We start from the raw sequence: 22297 nt of genomic DNA on the forward strand, positions 1-22297 counted from the left end.
TCCCATTCCACCGACCACCGCATTCCAAGTATGGAGCGGTCCTGCCTTATCCACGCCGCCAATGGCTCCAATGCGAAGCGGAGACAGGGGACAGCCCTGTCGAGTGCCTCTGCTCAGTTGGAAATCCAGGGACCTGCGATTATTCACCACCACCCGGGCCATCGGGTCAGCATACAAGAGGCGAATCCAGCTCGTGAACTCCGGCCTGTAGCCCAGTTTGCCCAGGACTGCAAACAAGTAGGACCACTCCAACGCCATGGTTGCATCTAACGATACTAAGGTTGCCGGTTCAGTTATTGTAGGGGTTCTGCCCAGCACTCCATATAAACGACGTAGGTTGAGGGCCATATTCCGATGTGGCATACACCCCAATTGATCCGGGTGGATCAGGGTGGTGATGACTGATCAAGTGCGTTGCTAGCAATTTTGCAAGGACCTTTGGCTCCACATTCAGAAGCGATATGGGCCTGTAGGACGCACAGCTGGTCCTGGGTTTGCCGTCCTTATATATTGCCATAATGTTGGCAACTCGTTGGTCATATGGGAGCTTCCCCTTTTTCCTGCTTTCCTCAAACATAGAACGGAGATAAGAGGCGAGCCCATTGGACCTCAGTTTATATAATTCAATGGGTAGCCCGTTGGGTCCTGAAGCTTTCCCTGACCGCACGCCTCTGATAGATTGCGCCACCTCCTCATCTGTTAATGGGGATTCCAAGAAGTCCGTATATTCGCCCGAAAGCATGGATAGTTTAATCTCTCTAATCATTTCACTATTTTCTTCTTCAGTAAACTGGCTATTCCTGCCATATATCACGCGATAGTGGTCAGCGAACGCGTCTGCAATTTCCTGCGGGTCTGTGATGACACTGGAGTCTTCCCGCTGTATCTCCGGCACCAGTCTCGACGCCCACTCCCTTCTGTCCAGCCAAGCAATCAATTTCCCCGCCTTATCTCCGTGCTCGTAGATTCTACTCTGGACCCCTCTACTCTGCGCCCTAGCTCTATCTCTGGAAATGCTGTTAAAACTCATCTTGCTTTAACTTTAAGAGGTGAAGGCCCTCAGGGGTGACTGCTCGGGTCGTTTCCTCTTCTAATTTTAGTACGTCCTTCTCTGCTTGTTCTAGTTCAGCTTGTCTTTCCCTCTTTTTCCCTGCTATCAAGGAGAGAGCCTCTCCTGGGATAACAGTTTTATAGGCCTCCCACAGGGTCTGGGCTGATACAACCGTGCCCCGATTTTCTTGGAAGTACCTATCGGTGGCTTTGGCGATGTTCTTTCTAGTGGTCGGGTCTTTCAAGTACCATGGATTTATTGGGGGCTACCCTGCCGACACTTACCAGGTCTAGTTCCATCCTGAGCCATACAGGGGAGTGGTCTGAAATGCCACGCCCCAGATGATGCACCTCACGGAGAGTATGGGCCTGCGCAGCCGGGACAAGGATATAATCTATTCGGGACAAACTGTGGTGCGCGCCCGAAAGATGTGTGTAGTGTGCTCTGCCTCGGTTATGTGCCCGCCAGCCATCCACCAGTCCCATTGTGTCTGAAAATTCAGGAAGCCATCGCTGAGCGGGTCTAAGTACACAAGGCGGATGTCGGTCTAGTTCCCCAGCCATTACCGCATTGAAGTCTCCACCCAGCACTAAGTGTCCCATTGGAAACGTCAAGAGGATCGAGCTCAGGTCTTTGAATGTGTCCGTCTGTAGGCCTGGGGGGGACGTAAATTGAGATGAACGTGGCTGTCTTCCCTTCCCATTGGCCTGAGATCCCAACATATCGACCACGCTTGTCGGACCATGTGGCTTGTAGTGTGAAAGGGAATGAATTTTTAAGCAGTATGCCCCCCCGCGTGACCCAGAGGTGAATCCCGCGTGCGCCACCAGCTTATATCCACCCCTGTGCAGGGCCATACACTTGTTCCCAGTAACGTTATAGTTAAATGAATTTGTCAGTGTCAATATTAACATTTTTAACCCCAAAAAAACGCAAATATACGAGTTACTGTTAGCAGCGCTTACTATAACTTGCGACCCCCCCCTCACTATGTACTGCTTATAACCTCACATATGACATCACTCATGGCATATTCTATGACATCATTGATGGCATCACTGATGACACCTCAAATGACATCACTGATGACGTCACTGATGACCATCCAAGCTTTATTTTCCAGCATATTGCTGTAGAAATTGCAATGACTAACATATAGAATAATTCACATTAACAATTAACCACAGATATAAGGGAAACCTTCATTCAGTACAGTGTTCAATCTGAATACAAGTGTTCAGAGAAAGCCAAAATACTGAGTGAATGCCAATTCCAAAACAAATGCCCTCCTATGGACAGCTTTTATCTGTATCAAACCCCTGACATACATCGAACCATCATGAAGAAATGAAGTTGATATCAGTAGAGAACTGAGTACTGTAAATAGTGTTTAATCAATGGCGAGAGTTCATTCTTTACCACATTGTTTGCACACAGTTAAACTTGAACCAGAAATACAGCAGAGTATTCAAAGAATCTACTAAGAACATTCTATGTAACAGTTGTCAAAAAATACTATTTGCTGAAAATTACCAAGATCTGAGGGTGCTAAAGATCAGAATATCTGCACCCTTCATAATGTGGTGAAAACTTTACAGATAGCTGTTTATCTGAAGCAAAACAAGCACATGTACAAAGGTTAATACCTGGTGTACACACTTGCCCATGTTAAGTATAAATTATCATGCTGACGCTATTCTCTCTAATAACTAAAGGCTGCTTACAAAATGAATACAAGTCAACTGTCACTTGCACACAGAGTTACTCTTGGTTCAATACCTCTACAGAGCTATGGTGCAGTAAGAGCACATGCATTTTGCAAACACTTACACCCATTAGCTGCACCCAAACTGTACAAATTTAAATTGAGAAGTACTATGGTAGTTACCCGCTACATTGTAAACTATAAAACAAACTAACACACGTTTAGATGATGTCATCAATTGTCATTTGAGAAGCAAAAAGCGAAGTCATAAATAAAGTCATAGAACATGTCATGAGTGAGGTCATATGTGATATCATAAGCAGTGCATGGTGGGGGTGAAAGTTATAGTCAGCACTGTTAACTATAAATGGTGAACTTCTGTGTTTTATTTAGTTAAAGACGTTAATGTTGACACTGACAAATGTACCCAATTATAACATTACTTTAACCTTTAGTTGTTTTAGTGATTATATAGCACCCCACTTCCTTTCTTCTAATTTCTGTCCGTTATTTAATTGTACCCTGATACAAGGACATTATTTTCAGTTGCAGAATTGGTATACATGATGTATTATGTACTGAATTATTTATGCAACATTTCCAAATATCTGCATGACATAGTATAAGCGACAAACTTATGCCCCTACATGTACAGGCTTGGAACTTCCATATAATGTATACAATATTATGTATTACTAGTATAAATGCGTAGTTAGTCAATGCGGTATCTATGAGGACTGAATTGAGTGAGAAACAAAAGGAGTCTTTTCTCATGACTTGTTCCAACTAAGCCCAAGCACGCAACAATGTAACTGTGAGTATTTTTTCGCAGTGTTTTTAAATTGTTATAATTAATTATTAAGAATCACTTTGTTCAAATTATTGTTGTGCTGATATAGTCTCTGCCTATAACAACGATAACAAGTTAATGATTAAATGCACGGTCATGTTTGTTGCGGTATGTGGAAACTTCTATGTCCATCAAATAGAATGGTTGCTGTGACAACCAACTTAGAGAGCTCAATATATATATATATATATATATATATATATATATATATATATATATATATATATATATATATATATATATATATATATCCTTCCAAGATTGTCCATGCAGTCAGAGGCGCACTCCTCCAGTCGGGGTTAAACAAACTTTATTTCTTGAAAGACAGGTTTACAGCTCTGACCTTCTTCCATCTGCCTGCCTGACGCGTTTCAGAGCTATCGAGCTCTTTCTTCAGAGGTAATTCGAGTGCACAGCTTCGTTACGGGTCTCCCACAATTCCTTGCATGCTTTAACCATTCTGTCAGCCTCAGGTGTGCTGTTCACGGTGAGTTCATAATCATACTGCATTCTGGGAATCGTGGTCTCATTATCCTGCTCAATGCCTCCAGTGGCCGTGTGCAACCCGAACATAATCATGGACCAATTCCTGCCCTCCAGTGGGCCTCAGGGCTGGAAGCCTGTCTTTAAATTTAAAAGCCAACTGCGCCGTCAATTTCCCCAGTATTCCAGGAAAAACGATCCCCTGTATGTGTGCAAGGGGCGGTGCGATCTCCTGCGGCTTGGACGTGCCGCATCTTAATCCTTCCAAGATTGTCCATGCAGTTAGAGGCGCACTCCTCCAGTCGGGGTTCCCAGAATGCAGTATGATTGTGAACTCACCGTGAACAGCACACCTGAGGCTGACAGAATGGTTAAAGCATGCAAGGAATTGTGGGAGACCCGTAACGAAGCTGTGCACTCGAATTGCCTCTGAAGAAAGAGCTCGATAGCTCTGAAACGCGTCAGGCAGGCAGATGGAAGAAGGTCAGAGCTGTAAACCTGTCTTTCAAGAAATAAAGTTTGTTTAACCCCGACTGGAGGAGTGCGCCTCTAACTGCATGGACAATCTTGGAAGGATATAGATATATATATATATATATACACATACCAAGGAGCAATAACCTTTGCCCAACAGGATCTTTGAAAATCTCAGTGGCAGTCGTGGGCATCCCTTTAAGCATATGGAGAGCTGAAGGGTGCGTTGGGTATTGCATAACTTTTTGACCAGGAAGTCACACCTTCCTGGACACCATGCATATCAACTTTATATGATCTTGTGGTACGTAGCAGAGTCATCACTGCATACTGATTGGGCCTGAAGAACCCGGGGGATTGACATTATAGTCGTTCTTGTGCTCAGGGCCATAGGGTGAATCATAGGGATCAGCTGAATTAAGTGGGCTACCCTCTCTTTAATAAGAGTAGTGATCCCGCTAAAAAGTCTTCAGGAGGTGGGGCATGATGTGATGCCTCCAAAACACACACACACACACACACAAAGACCCCAGCCTTTGTAGAGAACGGGGCAGTCTTTTACAGAGGAAAGCGTATAGGTTGTCTCACCTTAGCGGAGATTAAAAAAAAAATGCCCGTGTCCGTGAACTTTAAACAGACTGGCACTAACTGGATAGTGACTATTTCCTTTCTTGTTGTTTTTTAACAGTCAAACACAGAACATGAAGTTATCATTTAAAACAACTTCGGGTTGACATAATAAAAGTATATATTACACAGGTGCCCATCATAGGTCCAGAATGGCAGATTCATGATAGATGCTTGGAATAACCATGAAAGGAAAAAGTGCACAGACAACAAACCTAAATGCAACTCATTTGTATAGCATTTATTCTGAAGATCTGGCATGGATCTGGCCCTCCTGTAACTATGAGCTATCCCCCCTTCCTCTGCCCTGGGGTACAATGAGAATGAGAAAAGTTGTGTTTCACTAACCATTACAGAGTGAACCGATATTTACCTTTTGAGTTTTTTACCAACGTCTCTCGGAGAGTCTTTGTGAGAGGACCTCGAGCGGGAACTTTCTTTGTATGATCGTTCAGATCTCTCTGAGCGCTCTGATTTTGGAGAGGGGGATTTTGCTCGTCTGCCACTGGTACTCCGACAAGGGCTAGGAGAGGCACTATGTCGTCTTTTCCTTTACAAGAAGAAACAAACAATTGTAAAGTTAGTCATTTCAAAACGTTTCTTAACACCATCAATAATCATTTTTCTGACACCCACAGTGATTCAGGGTTAATTAGCAGTAAATATCTTTCCTGTGTGTAATGTTGTAGTAACTTCTGTAGGACTAGAACAAATAAGCCCTGGCAAAACCAATAAGTCTTGCCTTGGCAGGCTAGTGCCATGATTATTTGTTCTTGCAACCATATACAACAAAAAGAAAAACAATAGAAAAGAACTTGGTACTTAAACATGACCTACATCTGTCTGCAGTAAACATTTTTTAATTTAGAAACAGTCAGCAATGTGGATGTTTTGCCAGTGAGATATTTTTAAACAAAAACTCTTAAAGTTACATGCATTTTATTATGTTTGAAGGAGTCAAGAACAAATCACCACCTAGCCCACCACTCAAAAAGCTATAATGTTAACATGACAATTAACACTTTACAAAAGTTACACTAAAAACTAAACAAAAAAAAGTGTAGCTAAAATAAATAGCCAGTATTTAAAATTAGTATTAAAAAAATAAAACAAAAAAGCACATTTTGAATAAGCTTTGTTACTGAAAAGAATATCACTTAAGTAGAAGTAACAATGTGCACAAGCTTAGTATAGTCAAAGTAATAGGAGGTAATGTGTAAAGTGGGCGGATCCATTGCTCCATGCTGTATGCTGTGATGGACATAAGCAAAACTTAAATTACTATTGTACTGACCAATGGTTGCAGCTCGCTAACCAAAACTCCCACTCTAGAAGTAGACTGTGTATGAATATTTTCGAAAAAACAATCAGACGAAACAGCTGAAGATGTTTCAAAGGCCAGAACTAACCCGCATTTGCAATGCAATAGGTCTCACATTCACCCTATTGGCATTGAAAATGACAATTCCTTTTATTTATGTTTTGGGTTTTAAAACATAAATAAAAGGCATGCCATTTACAATACTAATAGCTTAAACTATCGCAAATGCGTGGCCTATTGCATTGCAATAAAGGGCTTTCTCGACAGCTTGTAAGATTGTAAATATCAGAGGAAGAGACCGGCCTGCGACTTCTTCAAAGTAGTGATAAATAGTGTAATGAAGAAGATGTGTAAGTGCAAATTACATAGAGACAAAATGTGAACTGAGAGTTATATATGACCCGGGCTATAAACACTAACAAAGCCTTTCACTCTGTGATTACATTGTTGCGGCTCAGAAGGAAGAGCAAGAGGGTGGGGGGGCTATTTCCTGCCCTCTCTGTGATTTGAGTGTGCAGTATGGCATTGCATAATGTCATTGCTATCTTTTGCCTAATAAAAAACACTCCAGCTGTAGTAGGGCCCTGGCTTCACCTCCTGGTGCAGGACGGGATATGTTTATGGCAGGCATGGAGGGATGGTCTAGGCTGCAGCTCCGGCTTCGTACAGTGCCCCTGCTATTACTAGTGAGCGAGAGGTGCTGAGGTGGTATTGGTGGTGGTATTGGTGGTGGCGGTATTGGTATTGGTGGTGGCAGTATTGGTGGTGGAATTGTAATGGTGTTATAAGTGATGGTGGTGGTATTGCTGGTGGGGTATTGGTGGCGGTAGTGGTGGTAGTGGTGGTGTTAAAAAAAAAAAAAAAGCCTTTGAAAACAACCTGTCAGGTGGCTTTAGTACAGACGACATGTAACACAGATGTGCTGTTGTCAGCTTCAGCACATTAGCACAGGATTATTTTCTACCTAGAATTCACGTGACTTAATTCGAGAATCATTTCTAAATCCATTTTACTTGGGGGTTGAAACAGCCACGAGATAATACCGGGTTAAAGTGACTAAAAGCAGCCGCCTGTGTTACGGGGGCGGCCATGCTGCTTAAAAAAACACCAAGAAAAAACAGGGGAACCCTACTCACTAAGGAACCAGGGTAATAGTTAGATAGGAAAAACAATGGTTCCTGTGGAATAATATACTATGAGGTTATGATACATAAGCACAATCGCGATATAGAGGGTTAGATAATGGCAGAGCGCGAAGGAACCACTAACACATCAATTACAGTGTAGTATGTTTTATGGATTTTTTTAAAACAAAGTTAGGAGTAAACATTATACATCAAAACAACGTTTGTGCATGTGTCCCAAGTGACAAAGGGAACCTAAACCTAAGTGACAATGTGAATATTAAATACAAGGTCTCCACAGTTTGTACAAGTCAACCATTATTATAATAATTCCATGTGAACAGCAGCTATATACAGTGATATGTGCTGGGGAAATGGTTCGCTTCTTCTGTATGTCGACGGCGTTTCAACCCTAAAAACAATGTGGAGTCTCTTCAGGACTATTGATGAAGGGACATCTGAATGGGATTGAAATAAAAAGAGCATAAGGGCCATATACCGGCACAAATGCGAAAAATAGGAAAAATAAATAGAATAAGGCCGTTGGATAAAAGGTACCGGAATATATGGTTGCGCAGCCATGTGAAAATGATGTGCCACACGTGAAGAAAAGAGGAAAAAGGTTTACTCACATGAGGACCCGTCCGGGTACTGTGATTGTGAGAAAAGAAGAATGTTGCAATTACTGATAGTTGGACAATGCGCTATGTATAATCAATTGCAAGTTTCACCGAGGTTCTTACCTCAATGTGAGGACAGGCTCAATTAATTATACGCCACAGCTGTAGCGTTGTAGAATCCCTTTGTGGATGAACAGTGACAATGCACGGAGTATTTCTGAAAATTAAAATAATGAAGGAGTCAGATTACTGAATTAAGGGCTGAGCGCAAGAGCTAAGCGGCCTGGATGTGCCAATTCTTACCTCGGTAGAAGAATGGAAAAGCGAGACAGCGCTCCGCGTGTAGATTCAGAACAAGCCGCGTCAGTCAGCTTGATCGGGTACAATGACAGAGATCCTCATCCAGAGAGGATTGTTATATACAGGGTTTCCCGCTCTTTTTGCCAAGGGAAACTGGCAGACCTACCTAGGGAAAACCGCTGCACCGAGCAATCCGGTGCTCCGTTTCCGTGATCGGTAAAGAGTGAAAAGAGACCTCAGTGGGAGGTGAAGAGATAGAATGTGTGTCACAAAGGTGGGGCTGTTGCGCTAATGACAGTGGGCACAAACCTAGACGCCTGGAATGACACCTGGTGGCCCCGCACCCTCGGAAGCTCGCCCACCCCCCACGGACCACGCACGCAACCTGGGAATCATCCTGGACTCAGAGCTCAAAATGGACCGCCAGATCAACTTCGTCTCGTCCTCCTGCTTCCACACCCTCCGCCTCCTACGCAAGACCTTCAAATGGATACCCTCAAACACAGAAAGACCGTCACTCACGCCCTGGTCACCAGCAGGCTCGACTACGGCAACGCAGTCTATGCCGTAATAAACAAAAACCTTACCCGCATGCTACAGAACATCCAAAACGCCGCTACAAGACTGGTCCTCAACCTGCCAAGACAAAGCCACATCTCCCAGCACCTGTGCACACTCCACTGGCTCCCCATCAAAGCTAGAGTCACCTTCAAGATGCTAACCCACGCTCACAAGGCCCTCCACGACACCGGACCAGCATACCTCAATAGCCGACTCAAATTCCACGCATCCCAAAGGACACTACGATCAGCTCAGCTCTCCTACGCCATGGTCCCCTGCACCAGAAAGACCAGATCGGGAGGCCACTCCTTCTGTGCGGCCAGAGCCTGGAACAACCTCAGACAGATAACATTGCTCCTCATCTTCGCAAGAAACCTCAAAACCTGGCTCTTCGACAGACCCCCTCCTTGATGGACTGGAACCTGCAAACCCCACCCCCCCACCAGCACCTTGAGACCTTTACGGGTGAGTAGTCGCCTAAACAAACACCGGATTTGATTTGACAGTGGTGAATTCTCTGTTAAGGCACAATACCGGTGATGGGTACTAAATAGGGAAGAGCAGTTAAAATGACTTGTATACTTTGTATATTTACAAAATTCCGAATTACGTCGGTTTATATAATATGCAAACACGCATGCTGGGCACTTCATGGAATGTGGACATTGTTTGTGGGCAGACATTTCACAATTATAATTCTTAGTTCGTGAAAACACATTGCATAAGAGTGATTCTAATATATACAGTTCAAGTGTTACAGCAAATATGAAGTAAATAAAGCTGCTGGAGCAAGCATAGTCGGATGTCAGATGACATACTACTGTATTCAGACCACAATTGTTATATCACATGCAGTTTAGCGAAGGGTAGTGACATATCCTCTCCATTCCTCAGCAGAGTTAAGCCCTTCATTTATTTAATTCACCTTATCTATCCAGCGGCATTCATTCCGTTGGAGTATCTGAAGGATGTCACCTCCTCTTTCTGGAAGATCTCAAATACTTGCCACTTTATTTCATCAGCAATATGACCTTTTACATTGTAATGAGAGACAAGTGGTGCGTTTTCAACTGATCTGCGTATACGACTGCGATGTTGGCCAATGCAAGCCTTGACCGGTTGTTGTGTTTGTCCAATATAGGGAGGCCACACGGACACCATATGCAATAAACAACATTCTTTGTATTGCAGTTCGAGAAGGATTGTAAATCATGTTTTACACTACCATGTTCAAATGTGTTGTATTGAACGTGAAATTGCAGGAAACACAATTGCCACATTTGTGGTGTCCTTTCATTTTGGGGATGCCCCATGCAGGAATCAATGTGTTTGTCCTGTTGGTGATTAAGTCTGTAGATGACCTGAGCAGATCTTATATATTTTTTCCTCGTTTGTAGGCAAACAGAGGTGTATCTATTGTGGGATCAATACTCTGGATAATATTCCAACTTTTCGGGATCAGGTTGTGGACTTGATTGGTGTGTGTGCCAAAGGTGGTAACACATACAATCTTGTTAAGATTGGGTTTCTCTTTTGTCTTGAGAAGTTCTTCCCTAGGGCAGTGCCAGGCACGTTTGAGAGACTTTTTTACAAGTCTGTTGGGGTACCCTCTCGTGACTAGTTTGGTCCTTAATATCTCCGCCTCTCGCATGTAGTCTGTTTTAAGGGTGCAATTACGGCGTATCCTAAGGAATTGGCAGAAGGGCAGTCCATCCCTTAGTGCACGTGGATGTTGGCTTTGGTATGAAAGGAGGGTGTTCTCTTTTCAGTGGGTTACCTATGGAGGGAAGTCTCTCTTTATCATGATTGATGTTTAAATCAAGGAATGCGATGGTGGTTTTATGTACTGTGGATGTAAATGTGAGATGGGTCTGGATGGTGTTAAGGTACGTAACAAAATTGCCAAAGTCTGTCTCACTTCCTGTCCAAATCAGAAAGATGTTATCTATGTACCGCTTCAAACATTTAATGTTGGAGGGGTACACATTGTCAATGTTGAGAGCAAATGTTTGCTCCACATAGTTCATATAGATATTTGCCAGATTTGGCGCAAAAACTGCTCCCATGCTGGTGCCAGAGCACTGCTGGTAGTAGTTGCCACCTGATAGAAAGTATTACTCTGTAGGGCAATCCGTAACAGTGTGATAATGAATGTGGTCGGTACCTGGATGGGTCTAGGTCTGCTTTCTAACAGTTGTTCAATGATTGCTATGCTTTCAGTCGGGGGTATGTTGGTGTATAGTGAGCTGATGTCTAAAGTAGCCAACATGTCAGTTTCCAAATTGTATGGCATCCCATCTACCAGGTTAATCATATACATGTTATATTTTACAAATGTTTCTTGTAGGGGAACATATTCCTTAATGAAGTAATCTATATAAACCCCAATGGGTTCTAGAATGGATCCACAGCCTGATAGTATAGGGCGACCAGGGGGACTCGTCGTGCTTTTATGAACCTTGGGTAGGGTGTAAAGCACTGGGGTTCTGGGATTTTCAGCATTGAGGAATTCGAACTCCTTTTTGGAGATATACCCTGCTACACAAGCGGTTTCAGCTGAAGCTGTGCATGTTCAGCCTGCAGTAAGAGAAACTCAATAAAGTAAATAGTGCTTATAGACTAAATAACAGGTCCAGTGTAAAAACTGAAGTAAAAAGGGCCAGTCGCCATGGGAGGGTACAAATAAAGACAAGGCCGTATTAGGGCGGGACTAACAAGCGTATGAACGAATCCGAAGGCAGCATTTACGAAAGACTGACACAAGCCAATGAAAAATATGGGAGGAGAGTGGGCACGGCTTCTCTCCCATACTCTACAACAGCAGTTTCGCAGAGTGAGCAGTGAATGCGTGCTGCCGCTAGGCTTCACCTAAAAAGAAAACACCCAAGTCTACTTTGTGTGCCATAACTGATGACTTGTACAGCATTGTGTTACATGGTATACAGCTTTGATGTCGATAATGACAAAATAGCTCACTCCAGGAAAGCCAATAAACAAAAAGCATTTGCAATGCAAGAAGTCTCACATTTATGAGAGTTTGAGCTATTGGTATTGTAAATGGCAATGCCTTTTATTTGTGTGTTGTTTTTAAATTAGATAAATAAAAGGCAGTGTCATTTACCATGCCAACAGCTTAAACTCTCACAAATGCGAGACCTATTGCATTGCTAATGCATGCTATACATTTTTTTTTAAAGCGCTAAGAGACAGTGACACAAGCCAATGAAAATGTGAGCAGAGAGTGGGCGGAACTTCAAGTCCCTACGTCAATACAGTATGCCTCGCAGAGCTGCGCATGCACTGCCCAGGCTTGACCTAAAAATGCATCTGTGTTGTCCCTCACAGAACAAATGTAAATTCCTGGATACAGTGCGTTACATTTAAGCCTGTAATATTACTGGCCTTCCCAAGCTTGAGCACATGGTTTCATTAGAAACCCTCCAGTCCACTAGATACAGTGTACTGGAGTAACAAGTCGTTACAGAAGATCACAGGAGACATGGAGCTTCCTCTCATGCTAAACTGCAAGTTTCATGGATGGAGAAATAGATTAATGGTAGACATGTGATGAGCTTAAGGCACCAGACGGCAGACTACCTATTGAGTTTAGGACAATAAAAAGTATGCTGGATGGGGTGGGCATCATCTGCTTCTGTATATAAGAAGATGCATTATTCAGGGTGGCATTTTCATTGCCATTCTTTGGCACCTCCAGATGCAGCGAGTTAGTAGCATGCTCCAAAGTGGATACAACCATGAAAGTGCTAGGAGTGCAGGACACTGAGGCCGGGGGCAGAGTCACAGTGAGGAGCTCCAAAACAGAAAAGGTAAGGAGGGGCACCACTATCAATTTATGTGCCCAGGATGGGACAATTACTGTGCAGTCACAAGAGTGCAACAATGCATGCTAATAAGCCTGTGACCCGCAGAATTCTTGTTCATACACATGGACACTACACCACTCACCATATTCCAGTTTTGTTTAGAATTGGGGTGGCAACAATGGCATTCGAGGAGAGCGTTCCAACGACCGAATCAAAAGCACTGGACGCCTGATAAGTTCAAGCTGTACCTGAGATCCAAAGGGCAGAGTGGGAGTTCACAGTCACACCCCAACACCACAAACAAGGTGCAACTAGGATGCAAGTGGGAGAAAGATAGCATACAACAGAATGTCAAGGACTCTGGAGCAGGAGTGTTTTCATTTGTAAATTGTTTGCAGGAGCCAGGGTGTGCCATTGCATCCCTGAGCTAAAGCTGCCTGGGTGACAGATACTTAGGTTTCGGTGCCTGATCTGTGCATGAGAATGTGACAGAATGAGTGTCACATATGTGGGGCCTAAAATTATAGGGGCTCAGTATTTAAATGTCCTTTACTCCTTGCTCGTAGGTACAAGAATCTGGGATATCTGTCATTATTTCATTGCCAGTGCATCAAGGTGGGCCAAGTTAATCTATTGAAACCACAGCGTGAGTGCACAAATTATACAGAATAACGCGGGCGATGCTGGAACCCAAATTGAGGCATGATTCAAGAGCAGGCGAGAATGTGTCCACTATACTGGGGATACACCTAGGGGAATTACCTTACTGCACTCGGCAGAGGACCCTCGGTCCATGGCATGACATATGCACTGTTTAGATTGGCTGTGGAGCTTGTAGAATGTGATATATTTTGGTCTGAGATAATTCCCAGGGGTGAATAGTGGTGTGCTTGGTCACACTCATGGTTGAAGTCTCAAGGAGATGAGTGTATGCAATGATACAGAAGTTCACAAAGAACACTGGATTCGGCTCATAAGGCATGGCCCCCTTAGCCGATTGCTTGTAGGTCAACCCTAACTGTGTATTGCATATAGAAATTATGGAGAGCCTTGCAAAAGTTTTTCCTGCAAATTGTGTGTGATCGGTTTTGTAAGATGTAAACTGTCTCGGTCATAAGAGTAAGAACAACAAATGACAAAGGGGCTAGGGGTGGAAACGCTAGGTGGATGGCCACGTTACCCACAAGGGGACATTAAAGGTTACAACTCCTTAGTGTTTCCACACTGCATGGGGAATAGTATTTCTACAGTGGCCACTTGGCTAAGCAAACTAGCCTTGGCCTGGTGTGATCTAAGCCCCTGAAGCTTGGGAAAATAACGTCATATCTGGTCCAGTTTGGGGGCGTTTTTGTAGGCTTGTACTCCTGCTCTCCAACTTTTCATTGGCAGCAGCAGATGAAAATTACACCCATGCAGCACACACTGGAGGAGGGCCGGTGTTAGCGCTGGCGGTGCCCAGTGAAATAATCTTTTTGGCCACCCCCCTATATGACCTCTTCCTCGTACTACCCCACTACCACCCTGCAAAAGTGCCCCTTATCTCTCAATAGACCCTCTCCTGCATACATTTAATTTGTTTTAAAGCGCTGGTAAAGGTTGGTGGTATTAATCCATTCAACTATCAACATAAAATACAGATCTGTTCTATGCAAGAGGGCATATTAACCCTCAGCGCTACTTTTTGGTGAGTCAAAACTGCCACTATACACAACTCCAATCCCTCTCTCTAGTAGGAACATTAATCACAAGAGTTATCGGGACATTTTTATTGACGGCAGAAAACTTGAAGCACAAGGAACGCTGCAGCAGGTGCTTTTACATCGTTTGTTATTGCTAAACACAGCCCCCAGTGCGGCCACACCGCCCTAACTCCAGCTGTGCACTGGACTGTGAAATGCAAATAACCTGTTGACTTACGTATTGGAAGCCAAGTTAATGGGCGATCCTAATGTAAGATGCGGAAAGTGCTCCAGAAGGTGTAGATGGGGTCACGAACTACGACATTCTCAGGCCAGAAGGGCCATTGGAAGGATGTGATGGCGACTCCGCGGGCCTGCAAGGGACAGATTTGGCAGCCTCACAGCTGGGGGTTGGCCTTAGTATTCTCCGAGTTGACAGGGTTGCAACAACTCAATAATTGCATAGGACACATCCTTAATACGAAATGGCAAAGTAATGGATGGAAAAATACTCAATCACTGTGTTTCCCGGAGGCTCTGTACAGTTTTCAGGATGGATGCCATCGTCTAGTCATAAATAGCATTGAACAACTGGATCGCCTTTAAATAACCCTACCGACCTATTTTATAAAGAAATTCTGAATAAGCTTGCAGTTTTTCCAGACGAATAGAGTATGTCAGTTTTGTGAGATGTAAACTGTGAGTCTGCGGCAGCAGCAAGAACAACAAATGACAAAGGGGTTGGAGTGGAAAGTCTAGGCATTTTTTATTTACTTATTCAATTTTATATAGTGCGCACATGGACCGAAGGCATCTGAGCGCTTTATAGACATTGAATTTGCTAGTTATCATACACTCGAAGCATTCCACGCACGCCACTTCTGTTCAGACAAGATGTAAACAGATACGGTCCCCTGAGAAGGGCAGAGACATTCACCTACGCATATCACGGCGACTAGGGGAGCAGCTAAGACAGTTCCATGCTCTGGCACGCGCAATGCCAGTATATTTCTCTGTCTGTATCACCGGTGGGTTATGTGCGCCGTCACCATTTCCGGTGAACCGTGTGGTGGTGTGCATGCAGTCACTATTTCCGGTGAACCGCGGAGCACTGTGTGCACCGTCACTGCATTCCTGTAATTTTAAAATAGACACTTTTTTGTCACATGAAGCTGCTTTATACTCTCTTTCTACACTATGTTAAGATTTTTAAGTGAGAAGGTTTGGTAAGGATTTAAAATAAATGTAAAACATCAAGGTTTAGAGTTTGTAATCTTGTTGATAAACTCGCATTTTTCCCCATTGCGTTTCAGTACATCAATTATTTTTCATCAGGGCAATACACACCAAAAAACGTTTATACAAAAATAGAAGAATAAGTGAAATGAGCACAAAGTATATCTGCCTTAATGACAGACTAAACAGAATTGGGTGGTGTAGAAAACAAGGCACCAAGCCTTTCCGCTTCCGTTGGTAATATAATAATCACGACTTACAAATAAATACGTAAAAAATATTTGCAATGCAATTGGTCCCGCATTTAAATGCGAGACCTATGGCTTTGGAAACAAACAGCCGCCATTGTCCCGGCTGCTTTGCCTAATGTAGGAACTCAAAGAAAATAGAACACGTATGGTGTAACAACCAAGTAAAGGGGCCAGTAGCCATGGGAGGTTACAAATGTCAACATCGTCGTACTAAGGAGGGACTAACAAGCCTACTAAGGAATCAGACACCAGCAGTTACGAAGGACAGACACAAGGCGGGGCTTCACCTCCGTACTCTACCTACAACAGATAGCCAGAGCAGCGCTTGCGCTGGCTCAGGCTTGACCTAAAAACAGTCTTCTAAGTTAATGGTTTATGGTCCCCAAGTCTGTCCCATACAGCCACATAGAAACATATCATGTCAGGCTCAGGGGAGCAGGTCTGCAGCTTAAATCTTAAAGGATTTGGTGATCTGAATCATTGGTGCAATGAAGGTAAATTATTTAAGTGCAATTCTTGCAAATGCCATCATTTGGCTCCAGCAGTTCCTTCCCTAAAACACTCATTTTTTCTTAATATATTTATGAGAACAGTTTCAGAAAAAAAGGCAGCAGTCTAGAGGATAACTGATGTAATGTGGTAGGAAGGAAAAATTGGTGTGGACCAGCAGCAAATAAACTGAATGAAAAATTCAGGCAATGTATTCATCAGTAGTGCCACAGCCAAAATGAGGAGTGCAGAGGGTAGAGTACACAAAATTATAAACTTAGAATATGCACAACTGCTCTGTGAAGCTAAACTTCATTCCTTGCATAAATCCACAGAATAGTTGTGTAGGAATGGTGGCATACGGCCTCCTGTATTACCCCAAAGGCGAAAGCAAACAGTAGATTTTTGTTGAGGGAACTAAAACTGTATAATCAAGACAAATGTAAGACTGTTTAAAGGAAGCGTAATTATGGGAAAGTGCTTCTTTTGCATGGTTAGCCCTCGCTTTTTGCCTGGTTTTGATGCGATTTCAAATGCAGGGCAGAGGGTCCCTGCCAACCGGGTCACTTGTGCCAGTGATTCTTCCCTAAAACAAACCCCCAATTAGTTCTTCTGCCCACTGTAAGACCCTAGTATATGGCACCCTGGGTACCCAAGACCTGTGGGCTTAAGAGGGTCCCTTGAGACCCCCCTCAGTGGCACAATGCCACACAATCTCCAATTAGGGCTAGGTCTATGCCCTCTCCTTCAGGAGGGTGGCATGATAGATTGGCCCTACCTGCTACTACCCTAACACGCCTCCTGAGTTTAGTATTTAGGTGGCTTCCCCAGACCTGTCCCTCAGGTCTGTGAATACCTAAGAAAGGAGACACCCTGCAGCAGAAGCCAGAAGACAACTGCCTTGGCCCCAGCCCTACTGGCCTGTCTCCTAATTCGACAACCCTGTGACCTGCCTTGTAAAAGCGACCTCTGAAACCCATGAGAGGACTATTGCCTTCAACAAAGGCTCAAATCTCCAGTGGACAGTGGACCTGTCCAGAAGAACCCAACTCCAAAGACTCTGGATCTAGGCGGATCAGCGTCCTCAGACCACTCTGCACCAGACGCCCACAGGCAGAGTCTGAGTGGCTCACCTGTGCAGTGAAGTCTTCCCGGGGATCCAGACCTCGTGTCCAGCGTTGGCTAACCTCTCCTGCCCTCCATGACGGCACCTGCAGTGTGAATCCAGAGCCTCCCCCCCGACTGGCTCCGGTAAGAAGACTCCGACGTCGATAGGCACTCTTGCACCCAAAGCCCCTTGGCATTGGTGAGCTGAACTAACGGTGCCCCAATGACCCCCTACATCCAATCTTGCCTCTGCTGTCTGCCTTCCTCCTACAACCGCCGGTGCCATGCCTGCAGCCTCTTTGCCGAAAGAAGAATCCCCACTGAAAAGCATTGGGCGCCCGATGCCGAATTTGCACTATGCACCCAGCCACCCTGGTGCCGCTGATGGTGTATTTCTAGGGCTGCTTTGGGCCCCCAGTGCTTGTGCTAACCCCCAAAGCTTAGCCCGTGCAAACGATTTACTTGCGTACAAGCAGTGTGGCTCCAGGCACCCCCATCTCTATTGGAAACATTGGTTCGAACTCCGATTTTAATCTCTGTCCCCGGCCACTCCTGTGCCGCTGGTGGTACAGTTTTGGTACTTACCTGACCCCTGGCTCGTGCTGACCTTTGGCTCCGAAGACTGAGATTGTAAGATAAATGCTTACCTGTTCAACTGCAATATTAATTTCCCCACAGGCTAACGGACTGTATGAAAAAGTTTCAATTGCCAATTTATCAAAGTAAAAATTATTTTTAATTAAAAACATACTTACCCGATTACGAAGACCTGGGTCTTAAAATAAGGTACAAACAAGTATAATTTTGATAAAATTTGTCTGGATCTTCTTCTTGAGTCGTGTGTCCATTATTGATTACTGTTGTGCAATAAATGTCTTGCACTCCTCTGTGTTAGGCCTAAGGTTGCTCGCCCACACTACCAATAGAGCACTTTGGGTTTTGCAGAGAGCCATGTACACTTTTGGGGAACCCCAGGACTCTGTGCACGGTATTACCACCTAATTACTATCATATACAGGGCCCACTTCCTACAGTTATTCAACAGCAAATGGGTTACACACAAATGTTAAGATGAAATGGTCAAGAATTTAAACAGCCACGTGCTTCAGGCACTGTTTAGGAAGGCTGCCTCAGTCAATAAGCCAGCCCTCTGGAGTAGGTCCTAAATTTCTGAAACTCGTGTGGGATTTGATTGGCAGGAGCAAACAGGCCCCAAGGAAGGTGCTGTAGCTTTACTGTCTTTCAGGGTTTAAAGGTGAAATCCGCCTTCTCACTGAAGAGGCCCGGCCCATCAGCAAAGCCTACACATTGTCAGAGAGCCAAGGGATCTCCCCATGGCAAATCGACAGACTACACTGATGCCAAACATCCTGCTAAGACAATCTGCAGTATTCAAGCCTGCGAAGATAACATACGTTGCAAGCCATGTCACTAAGGGAATGGGTGTATTGGCCAAACAGACAGATTGGGTTCACAGACCGCAAAGCTGGCTGTGGAAAAGATATGTTTTTCAAAAGCGTCAAATCTTTTACACACTATCCACACAAGTGGTGAGAAATAAATTAGGATTTTAGCACTTTATGGTCCATTCCTGGACAATAATGCTCTCTGGAGAAGTGTTTATGGTGAGAAATTTGAGGCTGCCGGACACCAGTCTATCCTGTCCGGACACCTGCCTGTTCAAAGGTAGGCAAGAACATGGTTTCATCTAGGTAGCTTTCAGATTATCTTTGAGGGCTTTATTACACGGAAGTAATGGCCTCACATGCAGAATTTGTTAAAACAATTGTTTTATTCTCAGTGAAGGGCAGCTGGCCTTGGCTGCCCTCCGAACCACCACTTCAAATGAGGCACTCTTTCGTTGGTGGCCCATGTGGAGAGTCAAGTTCTGTTTCTGGAGAGGTGTCAAGCCCCTGGCGTTCTGTAGAAAAAGGTAATAGACATCAGTGTAATAATGAGTGAGCAAGTCATCCCCTCACCAACACCATCATCAATATCTATGTCAACATCCTAGGGTGCACTCTGCTCTGATAAAGGGCCAGAGTCCAAACCCAAAAGGTAAAGGAGCATATGCTGATAGCTGTGCCGGTATAAAAGCACAGGTTTAGAGTCAGGCTGCATGACAACTGGATTTGCTTTTGTTATTTCGTAGTGAAAGGACGGTCGAGGTTGGAACTATATCGATTCAGGGTCCAAATGGTGTCAGCACTAGATCATCCCCTGGGGCCGGTAATGGTGTTGGGGTGGAAAGACTGCCCAACATAAAAAGCTGTAAATACGGCCCTCCCTGTCTATCTTCATTTGAGACACCACAGTTATCACTCCTCCAGACAGTTAAGGTCCACAAACAAAGATCTTTTGTAGATCCCACGCATAAGCAACTCTAGGTTTAGTGGCAGATCCTTCTCATATTTGGCCTACTCTCATTGGAAAAACCTCCCTTTTCATATCCGTACCTTCGCTGATTTTACAAATTTTAAGAAGATGCTAATACCATGGATGTTCTAAATCACTTTAGTTTCTGAGCAGCCAAGTATCGAGATACTCTTTAGGAAGTGAGTCGTGGGCTACATGAAGAACAAATAACATAAGAACTGGTATGGAATGTGGGCCCGGAATAGCAATCTGTACCGTATTCTGTATCAGTCTGATAAGGGGCCCCAAGGGAACAGACTGCGCCGGGGAGAGACCTGCCAGTGGCAATTCGACTGGTGGAACCTGGTATTCTGTGGGGCCCAATGTGCACCAGGAGCACATTGAGAATTTACAACAGGGTCTCTTTAAAATCCTTGATCTCTGGGATAGACAACAGCCCAGGAGCTTGGGAGTGCCGAGATCAGCTGAATAATCAGCTCAATTACTGGTGAGCGACTTACTTGTCACCTTGGGCCTTCTCCTTACAGCAGTTTTGCTTTTTTATGCTTGCACTTGGACTTACCAGGAGACTCAGTGGGACGTGGAAGGGTTGCAGAGTGGCCCTAGGACAGAGTCCGGGTCCGTGATTTGGAGCAGGAATGACATGTAGGCTGCAATTTCCTTTTGTGCTTGGCACCATTCAGCTTCCCCTTCCAGTCTTGTTTGCCTTCGGGTACAGAAACCCACACTTATCACAAGACTCTGTTGTGTACCGAGCCCAGACACCAAAGAGACCTTGTCCAGATCTTTGACAGGCACCTGCTTTCTGCAATTTTGGCACTGCTTACATTCTGTCATTTTTGGTATAAATAAGTACTGTTCACTAAATTACTCCCTAGATGTCACCAAAGGACCTAGTGTAAAGTGAGAAGATACACACAACTAATCCTGAAAGGATAACAATAGGGAGGTGGATAGATGGAAGGATGCAAGTCTTGAAGGAACCCTAGAAAATTGGGTTTGAATTGTAGGTGGTCCACCACTTAACTGCACTGATGACTAGAGTTGACCAGAGTGAGTTGAGGACATGGTTAAAAGTAGAATGGCATGACTAGATAAAAGTCAGCACTTCGATCAAAACCCTGGAACACAGTTCAATACAAATTTCCATCCTTTTTTATTGCGTTGTAATACTAGTTTGAACATTTGAGACAGTTTGAGACTTGGATTCCATCTTTCAGAAACATCTATTTTTTGTCCTAATTAACAATCATGTGTATTTCCTATGTATGTGAATATAATTGCTCTCTGAAAGAATGTCTATATTTGAACAACAAGAGCCTACCTTTCTTTCCGTGTTGGTGTGGTCTCATCCTTTTCCTTCTTTTCTTTGAATCTTGCTTCCAATTTTTCCTTATCCTTTTTCTCTCTCTCTTTTTCCAACTCTTTCTCCTTCTCCTAAAATATAAAAAAGTTGAGGCGTAAATACATTTGAACATATTTTAAGGAAAGTGCATAAAACACAAGCATAATTGAAGGAGGCTGGCTTAGTATTTGGTGCACTCTTAAGTGATGCATCTTGCACGAATTCATGCAACACTGTGGAGAGCTTGTTATCTTGAAGAAGTGTGAAACTGCTGGTTTTACCAGTTTAATCTTGTAGTGTATTTTAAATGAAAAAGAACCACACAGCGTTTATATAAAAATACTTCTATTTATTACACAACACTCACTAACACATTGGTATATCTCCTACCCGGAGTTATCAACACAATACACAGGAATACTTCAAATGCAATCAGGAAAGTAGATCAAAATACAGTGGTCTCCTGGGGAAGACCAAACCATATACTAAGAAAGTGGAATGTGAACTGCAAAGGAGGACGGGACCTGGACCAGAAGAGCTGGGGACAAAAGGAACTCCACTGAGGCTGTGCGCAGAGTGGGAACACAGCCGCGTGACCAATGGAAGTCAATGGAGAAGTTGCGGTTGCAGTTTTGCTGAACAAGGGCCCTTCCTAGAGGACCCCGAAGAATTCCCTTTGGGGATGGAAGGTTGGAGAGCCACCCCATCCGTGGATGCCCCTGGAACCAGGTTACCTCCACCAGGGAAGCCAGGTGCATAGGGGCGAAGAGACATCGGAACCTCCATAGATGACAATGGAAGACTTGGAAGAAAAAACCTCTGAAGAAGATGCTGAAGAAGTCCGATGGAATCCAAGGGTGGATCCTGGAAGTGA

At 44.1% G+C, this 22297-nt stretch overlaps 1 protein-coding gene across 1 annotated transcript in view; it reads right to left on the reverse strand.

The window, feature by feature from the left end:
- U2SURP (U2 snRNP associated SURP domain containing) overlaps positions 1 to 22297 on the reverse strand; it is a 776636-nt gene that overhangs the window by 51914 nt on the left and 702425 nt on the right. Inside the window, exons 25-26 of the mRNA XM_085633584.1 lie at positions 21403 to 21515; positions 5564 to 5740 (exon numbers count right to left, since the gene is read on the reverse strand). Coding sequence (XP_085489710.1) covers positions 5564 to 5740; positions 21403 to 21515 — 290 coding nt within the window. The remainder of the gene's footprint in view (positions 1 to 5563; positions 5741 to 21402; positions 21516 to 22297) is intronic.

The sequence above is a fragment of the Triturus cristatus genome, chromosome 11 (genome assembly GCF_964204655.1).
Source record: "Triturus cristatus chromosome 11, aTriCri1.1, whole genome shotgun sequence".
NCBI lineage: Eukaryota > Metazoa > Chordata > Amphibia > Caudata > Salamandridae > Triturus > Triturus cristatus.